Here is a 21,068-nt window from a genome sequence, read left to right as displayed (position 1 = left end):
TATGAGAATCTAAGTTCAGCCTCATTGAAGGGCAGTATTTCAATATGAGTAGGGAAATGAGAGTACCCCTAAACATTTTTTAGAAAAAAGCACTGTGTGTGTGTGTGCAGTGCTTTTTTCTTAAAAAATGTTTAGGGGTGCTCTCATTTTCCTACTCATATTGAAATACTGCCCCTCAATGAGACCAAACTTAGATTCACAAAATGTTTAGGGGTATGCGTCCCCCCAGAAAAAAACACTGTATATATATATATATATATATGTGGGGGTGGAGTGTGTGTGTGTGTGTGGTAGTTCTCCCCCCACCCCCGTTGCCAAAAAGAAAATCTGTTCAGAAGAACTGTGTGTATATTTTACTGCAAGTTCTTCTAACAAATGTCATTTTAAAAGTTGTCACACCTTTGAACTGCATTAGTGACTCGCCCAGCTGTAATCGGTATCCGGTGGGAGGGCTAGAATAGCAAATGTGTCCTCTAGATTGGTTCATAATTAGCAGAACTTGTAACCAAGAAGGGGGGAGGGCTGAAACTTGAAGTTGTTCTCTGTAAATCCAAAACAGTGCAGTGCAAACAGTTCATGTCAATGATTCCCCTTCTGATATAATTGTGAATTTGTGCCCAGAGCAATACTTACCTTATCTGGGTTTTTATGTGTCTTGCTTTTGAATCATTGCACTTTCTTATTTGTTTAGAACTTAATTCCTCTCCCCTAAACCACAGTATTTTCAGTAGACCTTTGTTTTCTAGGTCCTCTGCACAGTTACATTTGACTCACTGGAATCAAGTGTAAAATCTGACGTTATCACAACAGCTTTAAGGTATATATACCACCATCCCTTCTCCTTTCAAACCCCAACTTGACTTTGGCGTGTTAATTGCACCATGTGACTCTTTAGGACCTTGTGTTCATAATCTTCAAGTAGATCAGGAGGGGCCATAGCTCAGTGGTTGGAGCTTCATGCTTTGCTTGGAGAAGATCCCTGGTTCAATCCTGGCATCTCCATTTAAAAAGGATCAGGTGGCAGACAGAGGTGAAGACCTCTCCCTGCCTGAGAGCTTGGGGCAGGCTGCTGCCAGTCTGAGTCGATAAACTGGACTGTATGGGCAAATCTGATCGGAGGTAACACAGCTTCTGACATTCATATGAAATCATCTTTTATTTGAAGGCAATCTCTCTAAACATTATTGAAAATGGGTATATACAGCCCCTTCAGAGAAATCAAGACTGGCCACATGCAAAAAAGAATATCAAAATAACATAGCTAAGTTGAACTTTGAAGTAATCCTGAGACAGTACAGTGCAAAAGTAGTTATTAAAAGCTTTCCTAAGAAGAAAGTGGGACGCGGGTGGTGCTGTGGGTTAAACCACAGTGCCTAGGACTTGCCAATCAGAAGGTTGTGGTTCGAATCCCCGCGACGGGGTGAGCTCCCGTTGCTCAGTTCCTCCTCCTGCCAACCTAGCAGTTCGAAAGCACGAAGTGCAAGTAGATAAATAGGTACCGCTCTGGCAGGAAGGTAAACGGCGTTTCCATGCGCTGCTCTGGTTCGCCAGAAGCGGCTTAGTCATGCTGGCCACATGACCTGGAAGCTGTACACCAGCTCCTTCAGCCAATAAAGCGAGATGAGTCAGCCACGACTGGACCTAATGGTCAGGGGTCCCTTTACCTTTACCTTTAAGAAAAAAGTTGCCCGGTTTTTGCTTTTTTTTGTTTCGGTAGGGACAAAAATTTTATTGGATCAGGCAACCCGAATGTGAGTTGGTTATTCCATAGGGGATAATTCTAACTGTTTAAGGACAAATCCTAGTGGGGCAGATGTATTGAGAAATGGCAGGGTATATTAAAACACAGACTTTGCTTTAACAGTGAGCAGGAATTGTAACAGAGGCTGCCTCATCTGTTATTCAGTATCAGAAAAACACTTCTAACATATTTTGCTCATATAGGCAGCAACCATCTTAGCCGTGTCCAACTGACACGTGATCAAAGACGGAACAGGTTCGGAACACCCGCGAGAAATGGTCGCCGCCTGTATGCAAACGACTACTCAGATAAAAATGATTTAATCTGTTGTTGGTCTGCTGCTCACCCAACTTCACAATGAAGCATAAGCCGGGCTCAGATGCACTTTGTTTTAACGCTAGAGTAGCTTACCGAGGGACGCGGGTGGCGCTGTGGGTTAAACCACAGAGCCTAGGACTTGCTGATCAGAAGGTCGCGGTTCGAATCCCCGTGACGGGGTGAGCTCCCGTTGCTTGGTCCCTGCTCCTGCCAACCTAGCAGTTCGAAAGCACGTCAAGGTACAAGTAGATAAATAGGTACCGCTCCGGCAGGAAGGTAAACGGTGTTTCCGTGTGCTGCTCTGGTTCGCCAGAAGCAGCTTAGTCATGCTGGCCACATGACCTGGAAGCTGTCTGTGGACAAACGGCGGTTCCCTCGGCCTGTAAAGCGAGATGAGCGCCGCAACCCCAGAGTCGGTCACGACTGGACCTAATGGTCAGGGGTCCCTTTACCTTTACCTTCAGCTTACTGTACCCTAATATTATTCTCTGAGCTCTGGTAGAGGCAGTCAGGCAGGGCCTTCCCGGGAAAAGAATTTCCCCTAGTATTTAAGGCATTACAGAAACCTACCCCTCGTTTGTACCCAACCCCTTCCGGAGAGGGACAGGGTCGACAGAAGCTTCAAGGGGTTCCTGATATAAGTAAATTACTTGCAGCTCATTTAGTTCTTTGTAACACTTGTTTCTGTTTTTAGTGGAATAAAGGAGAAGAACTTCATGCTCCACTACGAGGTATGGAAACTCACTTCAGCTTCATAAAAAGCATTTGTGCTTTATTAGGAGTAATTACTCTGAAAACATAGGGGCTTGTTTTCGAATTGCTTTCTTTATATCCAGAACCCATTCCTGAGGCCTGAAAGCCGCATGCAGGCCACTTCGGAGCCTCATCTAGGGAGACAGGCTGGATGTGGAATTGTTTTTCATTTTTTCATTGTGGTGTCAGGGTGTATTTAGGGGTTGTATAGAGTTGCACGGTGCTAGAATGTATTTATTTTAATTATTTTGTTATTTTAATACCGTACGCTGCTTTGTGTGTGCTTTTTTAAAAAAGAAAAGCAACTGAATATGTACCGTAAATAAAGCGTCTTCTCCCCTCACCCTGACTTTAATAGTGCTGGTATTTGAAACAAACAGGCTCCTTTTCACTCTACCTTTGCTTCTTGCTTGTTTTTGGATAGGATAGAACCTTTGTTGAGACTGCTGCTGACAAGCTATGTTCACTGGTTGCTTTGCTGTCCGAAAGCAAATACCGTATTTTTCGCTCTATAGGACGTGCTTTTTCACCTCCAAAAATGAAGGGGAAATGTGTGTGCGTCCTATGGAGCGAATGCAGGCTCCTTGGCTTCAGCGATAGCAACACAAAGCCTCCGAAGCGCAGAGGGAGAGCTCCCCCCGCGCTTCGGAGGCTTCGTGTTGCTTTCGCTGAAGCCCCCGGAGCACAGCGCGAACTCCCACTGATCTCCAGGTGCTTCGTGCAGCTATCTGCAAGTCTTCGGAGCACAGCAGGAGTTCCCGCTGCGCTCCAAAGGCTTGCGGATAGTCGCCTGAAGCCTGGAGAGCGAGAGGGGTTCCCGCTGCGCTCCAAAGGCTTGCGGATAGCCGCCTGAAGCCTGGAGAGCCAGAGGGGTTCCCGCTGCGCTCCAAAGGCTTGCGGATAGCCGTCTGAAGCCTGGAGAGCGAGAGGGGTCGGTGCACACCGATCCCTCTTGCTCTCCAGGCTTCACTTCACTAGAGAGGCGCTGCACAGTTTTCCCTCTCTGCGCAGCGCCCCTTCAGCAAAGCAGGAGGAGAAATGGAAGGGGCTCCGTTTCTCCTGCCGCTTCGCTGAAGGGGCGCTGAGCAGAGAGGGGGAGATTTCTCTCCCCCCCCCCGGTTCTCCCCCTCCTATGGTCCGGTGCGTCCTATAGAGCGAAAAATATGGTAAACGGGAGGATTGCTCTTCCTCCTCCTCCTCCTAATTGCAGGTTCATAGAACTGTAGAATTGGAAAGGACCACAAGAGTCATCCGGTACAACCCCCTAAAATGCTAAAGCATCCACGCATCTCAGCTAAAGCACCCATAATTGCCTCATCCTAATCTCTCTCTGTCTCTCAAATGCACCAGAGTGTGTATGAGAGATAGAAAGAGATCGAGATTAGGGGAAGATTAGGCTTGGAGTGAGTCCACCATACCCTAGTAGGGTGTAGTGCTTAGAGTGCTGAGATAGGACCTTGGAATCCAGGTTTCATTTCTACGCTCGGCCAAGAAGTTCACCTTGGACCAGTCACAGTTTCTCAGCATAGCCTACCTCTTAGGGTTCTGAGGATAAAATGGGGAAGGAGAGAATCTTGTGCTCCACCTTCAGCCCATTGAAGGAAATGTGAGATATAAATGTAGCAGTAGTAGATGGTGGAAATACAGTCGTACCTTGGATCCCGAACACCTTGCGAGTCGAACGTTTTGGCACCTGAACTCCGCAAACCCGGAAGCGAGTGTTCCAGTTTGTGAATGTTCTTTGGAACCCAAACATCTAACATGGCTTCCGATTGGCTGCAGGAACTTCCTGCAGCCAATCGGAAGCTGCGCCTTGGTTTCCGAACGTTTTGGAAGTCGAATGGACTGCCGGATCAGTTCCCATTCAACTTTTGAGGTACCAATGTAATAACAGAAGCAGTGGGATCAGTCGGATCCAGGACTACAGAACCAGATAGGTGATTGTTGAAAATGCTCTGCAGCCGTAGCTGATTGCACAAAGGAACCTGACCCACTGGAATTTTTGATTTCCCACCTTCTCTTATTAAGAGGACAATTTGTAAATCATCCCTTTATCCAAATTATATTGACAGCGAAACCTTTGAGTACTGAAGGTACAGAGATTATTGTGAAAGATGGCTGAACTTAAGCATTAAGACCTTTCTGCAGTTTTAAGACACGTTTAAAAATGTTGGAGAGTTTCAATTAGGTTTTGAAAGAAATCTCTTCCATACTTTGAAACAGAAGATCCTGAAAAGTGTCTAAACCTTAAAATTAGGCACTAATTCAAACTTCCATTTGTACAGCATAGTAAAGCTACTTTAACTGATAAAACGCCTGGAGGTTGTATCACTTCAAATTATAGTGCAAGTATTCACTCTGATCTACTTAAGATTGTTGCTTTCATTAGGTGTGCATAACTCCGCATAGGATAAGCCAGATAGTTTATTTTTTGAAAGATCATATTGTTTTCGTGACAACTGTGAAAGTGTACAACTTAAAATATGTGGCTGAAGATTATTCCAAAGGGTAGCATATTAATAACTCTGCAAATGACTCATTGCATGAGCATATTTTTATCCTTTTGGGTGAATTCCATGGATGTTTGCCTTGAAATGAATGCTGACAACCAGAAAAGCATTATACTGACTTTCTCCCCCTCTTGATATATTAAAATTTTGCAGTTTCCTCCATACGCAACTAACGAGATTGGCAAAATTACTGGCATGAATAGACGAGAGCTTGGCCATGGTAAGTAAGAACAGAAGAAGCTGAATATCTAGACTGAAACTGAATTACTCCTTGTAATTCACAACATAATTTTTTTACTTGTAGGTGCACTTGCAGAGAAGGCTTTGAAGCCTGTGATTCCCAGTGAATTCCCTTTCACAATAAGGGTTACTTCAGAAGTACTGGAGTCAAATGGTATTTGATTTTTATTATTTGACTGTTGCTCAGAATGTGTGGGTGGAATTCAGCTTAGCACTAAGCAGATTGTTGCATCGCACAAGCAGAAATGCTTGCGCTAATAAAACTATCTCCACTCGGCCACACGTATGATTTGAAATCTGGCAGGGCCCTTATCAAAAGGCTAATGGGAAGGGCAAAGGATGAGGTCCACCCCTGTTACTTTTTGAGATTTCCCCCCTTTTTAGAAGGCGCAAGGGGTCATGAATTAGCTAATGGGCTTTGGCCTAATATTTGTGGATTTCATTAGAGAACCCCCTACTCTTTCCCCCAGGGACGCGGGTGGCACTGTGGGTTAAACCACAGAGCCTAGGAGTTGCCGATCAGAAGGTCAGCGGTTCGAATCCCCGCGACGGGGTGAGCTTCCTTTGCTCAGTCCCTGTTCCTGCCAACCTAACAGTTTGAAAGCACGTCAAAGTGCAAGTAGATAAATAGGGACCGCTCCGGCAGGAAAGTAAACGGCATTTCCTTGTGCTGTTCTGGTTCGCCAGAAGCGGCTTAGTCATGCTGGCCACATGACCTGGAAGCTGTACGCTGTCTGCCTCGGCCAATAAAGCGAGATGAGCGTCGCAACCCCAGAGTCGGTCACGACTGGACCTAATGGTCAGGGGTGCCTTTACCTTTACCTTACTCTTTCCCCCATAATTTGAGCACATGTCTTTAGACTATTTACTGTTGCAGATGTTAGCTGAAATTTCTGAACCACAACAAAACGGTGCAAAAACTGAGTGCTTCTTGTATCTAGAAAGAAAACCCCCTATCCCAGGGAGAAATATAAATCATACGGTGGCAAACGGTTGTCCATGTCTTTTGTGTTGCTAAGAAACTTATTTATATGCAGATCATATATTTTAGTGGCTACTCAAAAATAGTTGATTGCATAATCTTGTGGTTTCTGTTTCCAGGATCATCGTCAATGGCTTCTGCTTGTGGTGGGAGTTTGGCACTGATGGATGCAGGTATTCCACAAAGAAGAATTCATATTTTGGGATGTGTTTATGCATAGGTCAGTGGAAGTGGCACCAAAACTCAGAAATGCATAATTTCTCTTTTATTGTTAGGAGTCCCAATATCGTCTCCTGTCGCAGGTGTTGCTGTTGGTTTGGTTTCCAGGGCTAATTCTGAAAAAAATGGAGACATTGAGGATTATCGCTTGCTAACAGACATTCTGGTAAGAGTTCCTAATTGAGTCTTGTTTCTCAGTATTCAAAAGATCTGGACTCTAGCTTAAAACTCATATCTGTGACATGTGTAAATTACAGTGGTACCTCAGGTTAAGTACCCTGGGGTGCCTTGAATGATGGTCAGGGGTGCTGTGGGCAACACTGGCCTCTGTCCTTCCCTGCCTCCTCTGATGCCCTCTCACGTCTCTGCCTCCAAAAGGCTTGCACAGCTGTTCGTTGCAGCAGCCCTGGATACAAGCTCCCCAGGCGAATGGTGGCTCTGTGGCTGGACAGGGGTGCTGGTTGCCTGGAGCTGAGGCAGCTCAGAGGCCAGTGGCGGATGCAGTGGCTGCCCAGAGGACTCCCAAGGAAAGTGGGGAGGAGAGGAGGTTGAGGGAACACTCCACAAGGGAGGGTGTTTGAAAAAGGGTGTGACACAACTGGGTTTCTGAGCCCCACAGGGGTGCGGCAAAACGAATGTAGTTGGTCAAGGGACCCATGGACTCAAAAAGGTTGAAGACCTCTGCATTAGATGTATACATGAATTGGTATACAGTAATTGTGTCTGCTTACCTGAAATCTTGGAAATCATAGTTCTTTTGATGGAGCTAGTGTTCTCTGATAGAGTTCTTACCACTTTCATTGGCTTAAAATAAGCTTAAGCTTGTAGTGCAGTTGTATTCAAACTCTTATACAAAATACCCCTACTTTGTTATCTGACTTTTTCCAAGGAAACCATGAAACTATAATTAGGGGACTTCTGCTAAAGGTTCCTCAGACAGGGGCTGACTGTGAAAATATGTTGCAAGTATAGGTTTTGTGGTTGCAGCCGAAATGTAGGAATTGTTTTAACCTATTGTGGTAGAATCCCTCTATTATGTTCAGGGCTGGGGTGTTGGTTTTTTTGGGTCTGTGAGTAGAACCTCTGTGGTCTTGGAAAGACATTTGGAATATATTTATTTTCTGCAGGGAATAGAGGATTATCATGGTGATATGGACTTCAAAATGGCTGGAACGAATAAAGGAATCACTGCCTTACAGGTATCCTCCTCCAATCCTCTTAATTTGAAATAAACCTCTGTTCCAGAAAAAAACGATGCTGTTGATAGTGATTTTAACTTTTTCACTTGTGTATCATTAGGCTGATATCAAGCTGCCAGGGATACCCCTAAAAATTGTGATGGAAGCGATTCAGCAAGCCACGGGTGAGTGTAGAGTGCATGGCGTTTGATTTTCACTGCTGTTTTAATAATTTCCCGTGAAATGGACAATCAGCCCTATTAGAACAGTACAGTGGTACCTCAGGTTACGAACTTAATTCGTTCCGGAGGTCTGTTCTTAACCCGAATCTGTTCTTAACCTGAGGCGCGCTTTCGCTAATGGGGCCTCCCGCTGCAGCGCTATTTCCGTTCTCATCCTGCAGCAACGTTCTCAACCTGGAGCAACTACTTCCGGGTTAGCGGAGCTCGTAACCTGAAGCGTTTGTAACCTGAGGTGCCACTGTAAATCCTTATCAGTGCCCACCTTAATCTCTGACTTGACTATTGTGTTTAGGTGGTGCTCTTTGAGGTTACGCCTTCTAAATAAAAGCCTCTTGAAAGCTTCTGTAACGGCGTGCATTCTGTCCCTACATACCAGGAGCAGAACCTCAGGCCCACAAACATGCTTTTGCCTGATTTGAAAGTCCTAGTACTTTTGGAGAACTGTGTTTATGTTTTGATGTTTGTTGTTTAATTTTGTTTGTTTGTTTCCTCTCTTTTTTTTGGTATGTTTGTGGTTTTAAAATACTGTATATTCGAAATAAAATTTAATAATAAAAAAAAGAAAGTCCTTGGACGTCAAACCACCTTTTCTTTGATACTGTTCGTTTTTGTGTTTTTCTTCAGCGATTTTCATATTTTTGCTACCTGCCCTAGGCCCATTTGGTGAACTACACATTGCACTATGAGCACAAATAATAAATTAACAAATCGCTCTTCTGGTTTTGGCCCTGTTTTGGCCTTTTGAGGATGCCTGGTTAAAATTGTTGGTGTAACAAGCAATCATTGTTAGACACAGGAAGTTCAGTGGTGTGAGAAGAATCATTTTGATGTGTGAATTAAAAAAAAAAAAAATTCATTGGTAAAATGTATGGTTTCTTATGTGCCAGGTAAATTGGTTGTCTCTTTTTCCAGTGTTTAAAAGTTAGGCGACTGGTTCATGATATGCAGGAAAAAATATTTAATATTAAAGGGATTCAGCATATTTGAGAGGTTATTAACCTAATATGCATTATTCAGAATGCTTCTATATGCAATAAAATGTAATGAAAGACTTGAAGACGAAAGATATGCACTGGGCATATATTTGTTTGGAGCCAAGGTACTCCTTGGACACAATCTAAAAAATAAAAATATGATAATACTGAGATCCTCATCCTTCATGTTAAGTTTTGTAAAAGAGCTTTTAGCTTATGGGTCACTTCATTTTAAACTGGGGTGGGGAACCTGTGACCCTCCAGATGGTTCTGGACTTTGTCCATTGTCCCTCACCATGCCCATGCTGTCTGGGGCTGATGAGAGCTAGAGTCCAACAATATGTGGAGGGCCACATGTTAACTATCCCTGTTCGAAGCAAAATGACTGATCAGTTTTTTTAATGTGCATGCTGCGAGACCTCAATTTGGTGTCCTAATGAAGAGTTAAGTAAAGGGACCCCTGACCATTAGGTCCGGTCGTGACCAACTCTGTGGTTGCAGCGCTCATCTCGCTTTATTGGCCGAGGGAGCCGGAGTACAGCTTCCGGGTCATGTGGCCAGCATGTCTAAGCAGCTTCTGTCGAACCAGAGCAGTGCACGGAAATGCCGTTTACCTTCCCGCTGGAGCGCTACCTATTTATCTACTTGCACTTTGACGTGCTTTCCAACTGCTAGGTTGGCAGGAGAATGAAGAGTTATCTTGCATCTAATAAACAAAACCTACCATTGACTGTTAGACAGCGAGCCCAGCTTTAATATTTTCCTTTTCATGTTATTGTTTTCATTTCTTAAAGGAATGCATCTGAAGGCAGCCCTGTTTAGGGAAGTTTTTAATGTCTGATGTTTTATTGTATTTTTAATATTTTGTTGGAAGGCACCCAGAGTGGCTGAGGAAACCCAGCCAGATGGGTGGGGTATAAATAATATATTATTATTATTATTTTATTATTAAGCAGAATAGCCTCAAAAAAATAACCAAGAATGTCTTTAAGTTGCAGCCACCATGACTAATCAGCATATGAAGCAGACTTTCTAAACTTTGGGTTCTGAGATGTTGAACTACAACTCCCATCTTCCATAGCCAGCAGGGGCAGCAGTCAGGACTGATGGGAGTGGTAGACCAACAACATCTGGGAATCCAAATTTGAGAAAGGCTGGCATAAAGGTTTAGATACAGTGGTACCTCGGGTTTAAGTACTTAATTCGTTCCAGAGGTCTGTTCTTAACCTGAAACTGTTCTTAACCTGAAGCACCACTTTAGCTAATGGGGCCTCCCGCTGCCGCAGTGCGATTTCTGTTCTCATCCTGAAGCAAAGTTCTTAACCCGAGGTACTATATCTGGGTTAGCAGAGTCTGTAACCTGAAGCGTATGTAACCCGAGGTACCACTGTAGTTGATTTACCAATTAGAAATAATTAAACATTGCAAACTTTGCTCCATATGGGGCAGCTTTCACTAGCCTGTTGCCTCCAGAGGTTCTGGATTGCAGTTCCCATCTGCCTCATGCTGGCTGGGGAGCTATGGTCAGAAACATCTCGAGAGCACCATGTTGGTGAAGGCTGGTATGGGGAAAACACCTTGTGAATTCACAGCTGCATCATCTGCTTTGATACTCTTTGGCTTACAGCTTAGCCATATTTCTTCCCAAACTGTTGTTTATAGGCAGTGAACTCTGCCCACCCAGCGTGACTTCTGTTTCTGAAAAAGAAAGCTGGCTTGCTCTCATTTTTCTCAGGAAAGCAATTTTGATTTCTTTGCATCTGCTAGCTTGCTTGCAGAGAAGCCGTGTGTTAGAGAAAGCGTTCCGTGTGACATAAGCAAATGTGACCAATTCCAAGCAAGGTGTTCATTGAAATAAATTTGAGGGTGGAGGGTGGTTTCTACCTAAATCGCATATGGTGGCCCATAATTTAGATGAACTTGTGATTGCACTGGGTGTTGTGTTTTTGTATCCCAAGAATCAGCTTCAGAAGTCACACACGCACGGTCAATACAATACAGTGGTACCTCGGGTTAAGTACTTAATTCGTTCCGGAGGTCCGTACTTAACCTGAAACTGTTCTTAACCTGAAGCACCACACTTTAGCTAATGGGGCCTCCCGCTGCTGCTGCGCCGCCGGAGCACGATTTCTGTGCTCATCCTGAAGCAAAGTTCTTAACCCGAGGTACTATTTCTGGGTTAGCGGAGTCTGTAACCTGAAGCGTATGTAACCTGAAGCGTATGTAACCCGAGGTACCACTGTACCAGCAAAAGCTTACACCAATGGAATAAGGATTCATTATTGCACAGTGATTTAAGTGCTCTGTAGTGTAATGTGCTTCACCTGGGGGAGGGAGATGTAGGGCTTTTTAAAACGCGCTGGAAATAATGCACAGGGCTGGACAGAAGATCTGCTGCCCTAAATGCCTTTATGAAGCATAAAACTGGAAACAATTCTGCTCTTTTATTGAACAATGCAGCTCCCCAAAAGTGCCTCAAGCCCTCGCTGCGCTGCTGCGTGCAAAAGTTTTGCTTGATTAGTCATGTTAAAAGCATTAGGGAAGAAAGGAAGGTTTCCTTGCAACAAAATAGAGATTTTTTTAAAAAAATGAAAGCATTTAACATGTGTGTTCTATATTTAAACTAGAAGGGGTTTTTGTGTGTGTGTGTGTTTTTCTCCCTTAGTGGCAAAGAGAGAAATATTGCAAATTATGAACAAAACGATTGCAAAACCTAGAGCAAGCAGAAAAGAGAACGGACCACTTGTAGGTAATAGCATTTGTAATTAACTGTACATGTTCTGAGCGGTGGGGTGGGGAGTGCAGTTGGACGGCCAAAGTTCTCGCAGGTGTGCAAACCATTCTTTCTAAGAACAGTGGTTGGTGGTCAAGGATACAGCCCATAATTGTCAGGCTATGCATACATTGCTTTTTAGATTAGAACCTTTTTTTCAAGTTAATTCCTAATTCAGTATAGGCTTAGGTTTCTTAAATGTATATTTCACTTCCCACTACAAAAGTCCTGAAAGGAGCTACAACGAAAGGAGAAATTCCATAACAAAAGTCACAATAAGCATGTTAAAAATTTGTTCAGGATACAGTACTATTAAAGGCTTCATTTCACGTCTAAAATAAGGTAAATAATGCTGGTTTGTAAACATCAACTTGGCTGGTTATATCTGGCAAGTAAGAATCACCTCCAGGTGATCAGGAAAGGAGTAATCATTTGTAAATTCAGGGTAAATTTTGTTTATACTTCATTTCAGACTGCTAGTATGGCAAAGCCACCGCCCCTCCCATTTTTTGTGAACTAATGAATTTTAACTTACAAGGCTACCATAAAGTGATGGCATCTTTTGAGCTGAAAAGTTACGTCTTTAAGATAATAGTTTAGGTCCTGAATTCCCTTCTATTCATGGAAGGGCTTTTGATCTAAAAGGGTCCTGCTGGCAGAAAGAAGAAAGGTAGCTTTTCCTGATTCCTCCTGCATTCTCATATACACTCCAAATCCTTTTTGTGGGGCAGAAGGGCGTTACATGGGAAATCAGAGGAGTTCACCTCCCCTCATCTACTGGTAGGGCTGTCCCATGGATGGAACTTTTATTCCCATTGGAGAAAATGAGTTCCAGAACGATGCCACGATATTTTAAGTCTCTAAAAATATTAACGTTTACGTACCGCCAGGAAAAAAAGGTAGTGTGGGTGTGGAAAGCCCTTGATCCTAGTATTGCAACAAATTTCTCACTTAAACTCTTTGCATTTCAGAAAATGTTCAGGTGCCATTATCAAAAAGGGCAAGATTTGTTGGCCCTGGAGGTTATAATTTAAAAAAACTTCAAGCTGAAACTGGTGAGTCTTCGTTGCTTTTTGATGTGTACTTTTGCCAATTTATTAAATTATCCTGTCCTCCTTCCCCAAAGACTAAAAGCAGGGATACAAATAAAGTTTTTCATTTTCTGGTGGCCGTGTGCTTTCTCTTAGTGCAAATGGAATGTAGACGAGAATCATAGAATTGTAGAGTTCGAAGGGACCACAAGGGTCATCTAATCCAACCCCCTGTGATGGCAGGAATCCCAACTAAAGCATCCCTGACAGATGACCATCCAACCTCTGCTTAAATCCCCCAAGGAAGGAGAGTCCACAACCTCTCAAGGGAGTCCGTTCTGCTGTCAAAAAGCTCTTACCAATATTAAAATTTGTACTGCTGCTTAGTTAGAATCACCTTTCTTGAAACTTGAAGCCATTGATTTAGGTCCTACCCTCTGGAGCAGGAGAAAACTCGTTTGCTCCATCTTCAACGTGACAGCCCTTTAGATTTTTGAAGATAGCTATCGTATCTCCTCTCAGTCTCCTCTTTTCCAGTCTCCACCCCCATCATTCTACTCGGACACTGAGGTCCAGCGCCGAGGGCCTTCTGGCGATTCCCTCACTGCAGGAAGCCAAGTTACAGGGAACCAGGCAGAGGGCCTTCTCGGTAGTGGCACCCACCCTGTGGAACGCCCTCCCACCAGGTGTCAAAGAGAAAATCAACTACCAGACTTTTAGAAGACATCTGAAGGCAGCCCTGTTTAGGGAAGCTTTTAATGTTTGATGCATTACTGTATTTTAATATTTTGTTGAAAGCCGCCCAGAGTAGTTGGGGAAACCCAGGCTGATGGGCGGGGTATAACTATATGATGATGATGATGATACCTGTAGACTCTTTCCCTGTCCCATGAAAACTTTCTCTACTTTGCACTTCCTGCCGTTAACCTTAAGAACAGCCAATATCTTCCAGAGTTTCCTTAAGCTACTTGGCTTCAATTTCCTGAGGGAGACCTGTATGGCATTGGCATCCTTCATTATAGTGAACAACGTGGAGGAGAATTCATTCATGGCAGAGATGAGCAAGAAGGTGCATCGGGACCTACTGGCAGATCTCTTTGCAGTAGATTAGCACGGAGATTTCTGACACCCAGCTGCAGCAAGATTACTTTCCCACTGACACGTAGGCTGGTGAGAGGCAGTGAGCAAGAGTGGAATTTTCTTCCATAAGGACTGTGAGTTCAGCTCCGTTGTGGAACAGAGAACAAATTCCTAGGCTCAGAATCTGCTCACTTGTCTCAGGAATCTGCAGAGTAGATCCAGCAAGTCTGAAATCTGCCTGCTCCTTCCTCTTGATCTTACGTTGACGATTTGGCCGTTATGTTTTCACCCCTTGATTCCTACACATCTCTAGCACCAGTGTGTTGAGTCACTTAACAATTCCTGTACAAAACCACCCAATCTTTCTTTTTTACAGCAGTGTTGATTTTATACACATTTTTATCCCGCAGGCGTAACCGTTAGCCAAATAGACGAAGAGACCTTTTCCGTATTTGCTCCAACGCCGTCCGCTATGCATGAAGCACGAGAATTTATTACCGAAATCTGCAAAGATGATGTAAGTGCATATTTTAAGGAATTTGATATATTGTGCATATGCTTCATGTATCAAGATCCATCTCTTAATATAGGTACGGCTGCTTTTCCTGCTGCCTTAAGCCTATTAGATAGGGTGTGCTAAAACATATAACTAAGATATGATGGCCACAATCCATAGAGATATTAGAAAGGGCTTGTTGGTGCCCAGTGCAAACTTTGCATTTTTCATCGAGCAGCAGGTCTTATGCCGAATCTCACACACAAATTCCAGACTCCTTGGTTTTGCGGAACTAGTCATTCATCTCTTTCTGGTTTCTTTCTTATAGCAGGACTATCAGTTGGAATTTGGAGCTATTTATACAGCCACAATAACAGAACTGAGGTAAGAGAAACTCATCAGGTTATAATGACTAAATATCCACTAAGCTCACTGGGTGATATTAGGCTAGTCATTGCCTCTGACTCCAGCCTGTTTCACAGGGTTGTTTTGAGGATTAAACATGGAGGAAGGAGAACAATGTACATTACCTTGAGTGTGTGTGTTTTATATAAGCAAATATTCCATGCTTAGCTTGAGTATATAATGTATATTTTATATATGCCTACAAACATCATGAACACAAATCTGAAAATGGTGGTGAAGACTAATATTTTTGCTTCATTTGAAGGATTACCGTATTTTCCCATGTATAAGACGCCTCCTATTTTGGGGGACTCCAAATTAAGAAAACACCCCTCAGCACTACCCGTGTATAAGACGAGATCCAATTTTAAACCTAATTTTTTTGGAGGGGAAAACCTAGCCTTATACACAGAAAAATACGGCATGTTTAAAAATAGGTCATTTTAAAGTTAAATACAAGTGCAGTGATTTGTAAACGTCTTGATGCAGTTTCTGTTTAGTCTGATACCTCCCTCACCTCATAACTGACCTGATTCTGCACCCTATCCAGCCGTTTAATTATATTTTTAGGAAGGGAATCTGGAATTGCACAACTGCTGTTGCCCATATATAAAGGCAGTTGTGTGCAACAGACCTGAGGGAGTGCATCGTTCCACAACTCCCTCCCAGACCCTTAAATCAGTATACAAATGACACCCAGCTCCACCTCTCATTTAAATCAGAACCAGTGAAAGCACTGAATATTCTGTGTGAGTGCCTGGAGGCGGTTGGAGGATGGATAGCAGCTAACACATTGAGGTTGAATCCTGTCAAGACAGAAGTACTGTTTTGGGAGGACAGGGCACAGGCAGGTGTGGAGGACTCCCTGATCCTGAATGGGGTAACTGTGCCCCTGAAGGATCAGGTGCGCAGCCTGGGAGTTATTTTGGACTCACAGCCATCCATGGAGGCGCAGGTTAATTCTTTGTCCAGGGCAGCTGTCTACCAGCTCCATCTGGTATGCAGGCTGGGACCCTACCTGCCTGCAGACTGTTGCCAGAGTGGTGCATGCTCTGGTTATCTCCTGCAATGCGCTCTGTGTGGGGCTACCTTTGAAGGTGACCCGGAAACTGCAATTAATCCAGAATGCGGCAGCTCGACTGGTGACTGGGAGTGGCTGCCAGGACCATATAACACTGGTCCTGAGAGCTCTGCATTGGCTCCCAGTACGTTTCCGAGCACAATTCAAAGTGTTACCTGAAGGAGTGTATACATGAAGGAGCGTCTCCATCCCCATCGTTCAGCCCGGAGACTGAGATCCAGCTCCGAGGGCCTTCTGGTGGTTCCCTCATTGTGAGAAGTGAGCTTACAGGGAACCAGACAGATGGCCTTCTTGGTAGTGGCGCCCACCCTGTGGAACGCCCTCCCATCAGATGCCAAGGAAATAAGCAACTATCCTATTTTTAAAAGACATCTGAAGGCAGCCCTATTTAGGGAAGTTTTTAATATTTAATGTATTGTTTTCATACTCGATTGGGAGCCACCCAGAGTGGCTGAGGAAACTCAGCCAGATGCGGGGTATAAATAATATATTATTATTATTATTATTATTATTATTATTATTATTATTATTATTATTATTTTATTATTATTATTATTATTATTATTATTATTATTATGTTATTTATTATTATTAAATGTGATTTAATGCTATCCACATTCTTACCAGCCTTACTGCATAAGAATGGAGATTAAGATGTCCACAAAACTATTGAGATAAGGACTGCAAAGCATTATTTTTTTTGTGTGCACTTCAGAAAAGGTTAGAGAATAAGTAAAGAAAACAAGCCTGCAGAAAATAAGGTGGTTCTTTTATCCTGCCAAGAATAGAGGAATGTGTGGAACAGGCTTAGCTTCATCAAAGTAAGGATATATGGTGCAACACAAGCCCTCTCATCACATTCTGTTGACGTAAAGCAAGTTCTACTCTTCTTTTTTTAATGCAGAGATATTGGGGTGATGGTAAAATTGTACCCAAACATGACTCCCGTTCTGCTTCACAACTCTCAGCTGGATCAAAGAAAGGTATTTATTTTTTCCTTCAGTAGTGGCTGAGTTGTGCTTTGGTGCTTTTGCTATTTCCTGTGCCATTACTGTGGAGATGTGGTGCTCAGGAAGCTATGCTAGTAGGTCAGGAAGTCTTCCTCTTGGCCATGCTTATCAGAAGAGTCATTTGAGGCAGGAGCAACCTAACTAGTAAGTTTACAGCCAATATCCCGCCATGACCACCTGCTGATACTGTGGAACTTTTCATTTCCTTTCTTTTCACCACCATCCCAGACCCACCGCCCTGCCCCAAATCTGCTCCAAATGGTCCTCTAGAGCAGTGTTCCCCAACCTTGGGCCTCCAGCTGTTTTTGGACTACAACTCCCATCATCCCTCGCTAGCAAGACCAGTGGTCAAGGATGATGGGAATTGTAGTCCAAAAACAGCTGGAGGCCCAAGGTTGGGGAACACTGCTCTAGAGTGTGTGGGGGACTGCAGAGGGGAGGAGATGATGGAGAAGCCCAGTTGTGTGAGGGGGCACCTGCACGTGCTATGTTCCATCTCACCCATTACAGTGGTGCCTCGGGTTACATACGCTTCAGGTTACAGACTCCGCTAACCCAGAAATAGTGCTTCAGGTTAAGAACTTTGCTTCAGGATGAGAACAGAAATTGTGCTCCGGCAGTGCAGCAGCAGCAGGAGGCCCCATTAGCTAAAGTGGTGCTTCAGGTTAAGAACAGTTTCAGGTTAAGTACGGACCTCTGGAACGAATTAAGTACTAAACCCGAGGTACCACTGTATCTTTAAGGTTTGGCCCCATTGATCTGTGCTATTACTGTCACGTGAATGGGTCGTTCTGACCATGGTGGCCACTTAGAGAATTTTGCAGTTACATGTTAACACCAAGCAAATAGAAGATGGAAAGGTAAAAGAAGAATAATTCATGCCCCAGGAGAGTAGGATTTTCCGGCAAATAACTGGATAAAAATAATGATATTGACCCTCTGTTCTAGATTAAACATCCCAGTGCTCTCGGATTAGAAGTTGGCCAAGAAATCCAGGTAAACTTTAAACCAATATATGAACATCCTCTAGGTGTTTTTCAGTTGTCTAAGAAGGCTAATGTGTATGTAAACTCAATGGACACCATCCGTAAACTGTTCCTTTTGCGCAGCTAGCATTTCCATAGGTTACAGTACGTAATAGATCTCTGCTATGCTATGTGATTTCTGCTGTTCATGTACTGTCCTTATAATGCACATGCGGGGGCAAAGTGGGATTGTTTGGGATGAGAGTGTGTGCCTGTTCAGGTGTCCACAAATCCTCTTGCCAGGGATAAATTCTCCTGGCTCTCTGGCATGTAAAGCACTGAAGCACAGATTCCCCTCCCCAGAGCTCCCATTCGCACTGTGCTTCAGATCAGGTGAGAAAACAGCAGGGATCTCTTCCCAGAAGTGGGACAAATGTTCTCGTTCTCCATACATTAGAGCAAATTAGAGAAGACCCCTCCCTTCCTTTCTCCTAACTCTTCTGCGCTTGCCAGAGGATTCAGAGGAGGGAAGTGGGTCACTGGTGACTATAAATAGTAGCTGGCTAGTAAACTGACTCAATATTGGGGGGAATCCTGTGGCGAATTTTCATTTTTCATATCCCTCTGGCTTGACAGTAGGTCTGTCCTTCTGCATTTCCACTTAGGACAGGGTCTGCCTGAGGTGGAAGGCCTGTTTCTGAGGTGTACCGTTTCCAACTGCGAGAGGGCCTTGTTCTTATTAAATGATCCACCGCACATAGAAAACTGGTCTGTTGGGGGAGAATCAAAGAATTCTAGAGTTGGAAGGGACTATGGGAATCATCTGGTCCAACCCCCTAAGCTAGAACTGTTGTCTGTGCACAGTGTGCTTGTATTTAGGAACATCCTGTTAGGTGAAGCCCCACTTGAAAGCAGGACTATGGAAAAGGGGGGTTGATAGGTATATATTCTTGTCTCATACAATCCCACAGGTCCATGTACATACCGTATGTTCCGGCATACAAGACGACTTTTTATCCATGGGAAATCACCCCAAAAGTCGGGGGTCGTCTTATACGCAGGGTATACGTGTTGGGAAGGGACGTGGGTGGCGCTGTGGGTTAAACCACAAAGCCTAGGACTTGCCAATCAGAAGGTTGGTGGTTCGAATCCCTGCGATGGGGTGAGCTCCTGTTGCTCGGTCCCTGCTCCTGCCAACCTAGCAGTTCGGAAGCACGTCAAAGTGCAAGTAGATAAATAGGTACCGGTCCGGCAGGGAGGTAAACGGCGTTTCTGTGCGCTGTTCTGGTTCGCCAGAAGTGGCTTAGTCATGCTGGCCACATGACCCGGAAGCTGTACGCCGGCTCCCTCGGCCAATAAAGCGAGATGAGCACCACAACCCCAGAGTCGGCCACAACTGGACCTAATGGTCAGGGGTCCCTTTACCTTTACCTTATACGTGTTGGGAAGGAGGAGAGGGAGCCAGTGAGCAGAGGCGCCCCTTCTGCTGTCGCTCCTCCTCCCTCCCCACACAAGGGGACACGGAAAATCCTTCCAAGCACGGCACTTACTCGCCGGCCCTCCAAACACCTCGCTTGGGCTGCTGCTGCTGTGACAGCAGAGGCAGCGGAGGGGTGCACGCTCTGCCCCGGGCGGCGCTCAAACTCTATAACTCTAAAACTGAACACCAAAAGTTGGGGGTCATCTTATACACCCAGTCACCTAATACGCCGGAATCTACAGTACATCGCAAAGGCTCGGCTTGGACATCATTCTCAACCAAAGTGTGGCATAGTGTGAATGAGCAAAGGTGTAGGCTCTTGGATTTGAGATTCTAGCTGCTTAGCTCCTCCTGGTGGTTTTGCTGCAAGCCATGGTTTGGCTTAATGTGTTGTGTGAACCCAGGCTCTTTCCACACAAACCAAAGGTTGTACCCAAGGTTCATAATGTGGTTCAAAGCTCAGGGTGAACGAGGCCAAAGTCAACGCTCTCCGTGGTCCAAAACAGAAATTAACAAAAATGGGACCACAAGGCCTTTATGTACTTGCGATGGCACACCCACAAAAGTCTTTCCTGCACAAGGTATTTCTGGTTTTCTGAAATTGCTTAGTGCGGCCGCAGGGAATCCTCAAATGTTATTAGTAGAAAAGAAAGGGAAGCCTTTTCCCTATTGAGGCTTTCAGTCATACCCAAGATGTCCTGTTATTATTAATACTGCCTGCCTATATTGTAAAAGCAAATAGTTAAAAATAGGATTTTAAAAAAACAATTAAGGTGTTTTAACTTTTATACTGAAGTGTCAAATCCCCTTACAATCAATCCCATTTCTTCCCAATGAACAGGTGAAATATTTTGGGCGTGATCCTACTGACGGCAGAATGAGGCTTTCGAGGAAAGTGCTTCAGTCTCCAGCTACAACAGTGGTTAAAACACTCAGTGACAAGAGCAATATAGTCGTGGGAGGTGCCATTCCAGAGCCTGCTAGTTCAACATCGTAGCAACTTTTATTCGGAAGTGTAGAAATCTTTCTGGACTTATCAATGCTGTGACCCTCTGACAAGAGACTAAATTGTTGTGAAATGACAAGTTCTTATCATGCAGGTTTGTATACCACACAGAGAAATATTTTAAATTTTGTATAAAGATTAGTGGATATCAGTTCATTTTCTGTCGTTTGATTCTTTTTCTTTTCCCCTCGTAGATTTTTTTTCCTTTTGAAAAACATGCCCATAGCAACACCTCTGTAAATTATGTAAAACTTGAAACAACACTTCCAAGTAGCTGGACTGTTTCCAGACAATAAGAAAAGAAAACTGCCTACTACTTAACACCTTTTGTTGCTCAAGAGGTGTGTTGAAGATACATTTGTGTGTGCGCACACTCAGCTGTCTTCTGTATATTGTTTGGCTTGCAAGAATGTCTTTTAAAAATCCAAACAGCTCATTCTCTCGCATAGTAGAAAATGACCTCCGTGATCTATTTAACTCTGCGGTAGGCTTTGCTTTGAAACCCTTTCAATACAATTTTATGTGCATCTTTCCCATTAGAAACTAGTGACGATGGGACTGACTGCTATGAAATGGAGCAAACT

General features: G+C 44.0%; 1 protein-coding gene across 2 annotated transcripts in view; it reads left to right on the top strand.

Moving 5' to 3' along the window:
- PNPT1 (polyribonucleotide nucleotidyltransferase 1) overlaps positions 1 to 20,640 on the top strand; it is a 37,896-nt gene extending 17,256 nt beyond the window's left edge. For both annotated transcript variants that reach the window (XM_081188534.1, XM_081188535.1), the window contains exons 14-28: positions 747 to 817; positions 2,754 to 2,790; positions 5,476 to 5,542; positions 5,627 to 5,716; positions 6,664 to 6,717; positions 6,820 to 6,929; positions 7,891 to 7,962; positions 8,063 to 8,126; positions 11,823 to 11,906; positions 12,902 to 12,985; positions 14,452 to 14,558; positions 14,866 to 14,921; positions 16,928 to 17,006; positions 17,982 to 18,029; positions 20,320 to 20,640. In XM_081188534.1, coding sequence (XP_081044660.1) covers positions 747 to 817; positions 2,754 to 2,790; positions 5,476 to 5,542; positions 5,627 to 5,716; positions 6,664 to 6,717; positions 6,820 to 6,929; positions 7,891 to 7,962; positions 8,063 to 8,126; positions 11,823 to 11,906; positions 12,902 to 12,985; positions 14,452 to 14,558; positions 14,866 to 14,921; positions 16,928 to 17,006; positions 17,982 to 18,029; positions 20,320 to 20,475 — 1,179 coding nt within the window. In that variant the 3' untranslated portion in view covers positions 20,476 to 20,640. The remainder of the gene's footprint in view (positions 1 to 746; positions 818 to 2,753; positions 2,791 to 5,475; positions 5,543 to 5,626; positions 5,717 to 6,663; positions 6,718 to 6,819; positions 6,930 to 7,890; positions 7,963 to 8,062; positions 8,127 to 11,822; positions 11,907 to 12,901; positions 12,986 to 14,451; positions 14,559 to 14,865; positions 14,922 to 16,927; positions 17,007 to 17,981; positions 18,030 to 20,319) is intronic.
- Positions 20,641 to 21,068: the final 428 nt, after the last annotated feature.

Source organism: Podarcis bocagei (assembly GCF_964188305.1).
Source record: "Podarcis bocagei genome assembly, chromosome: 3".
In the NCBI taxonomy this organism is placed as follows: Eukaryota; Metazoa; Chordata; class Lepidosauria; order Squamata; family Lacertidae; genus Podarcis; species Podarcis bocagei.
Note: the sequence above shows the minus strand (reverse complement) of the source record. Positions and strands in the feature narration are given on the sequence as shown.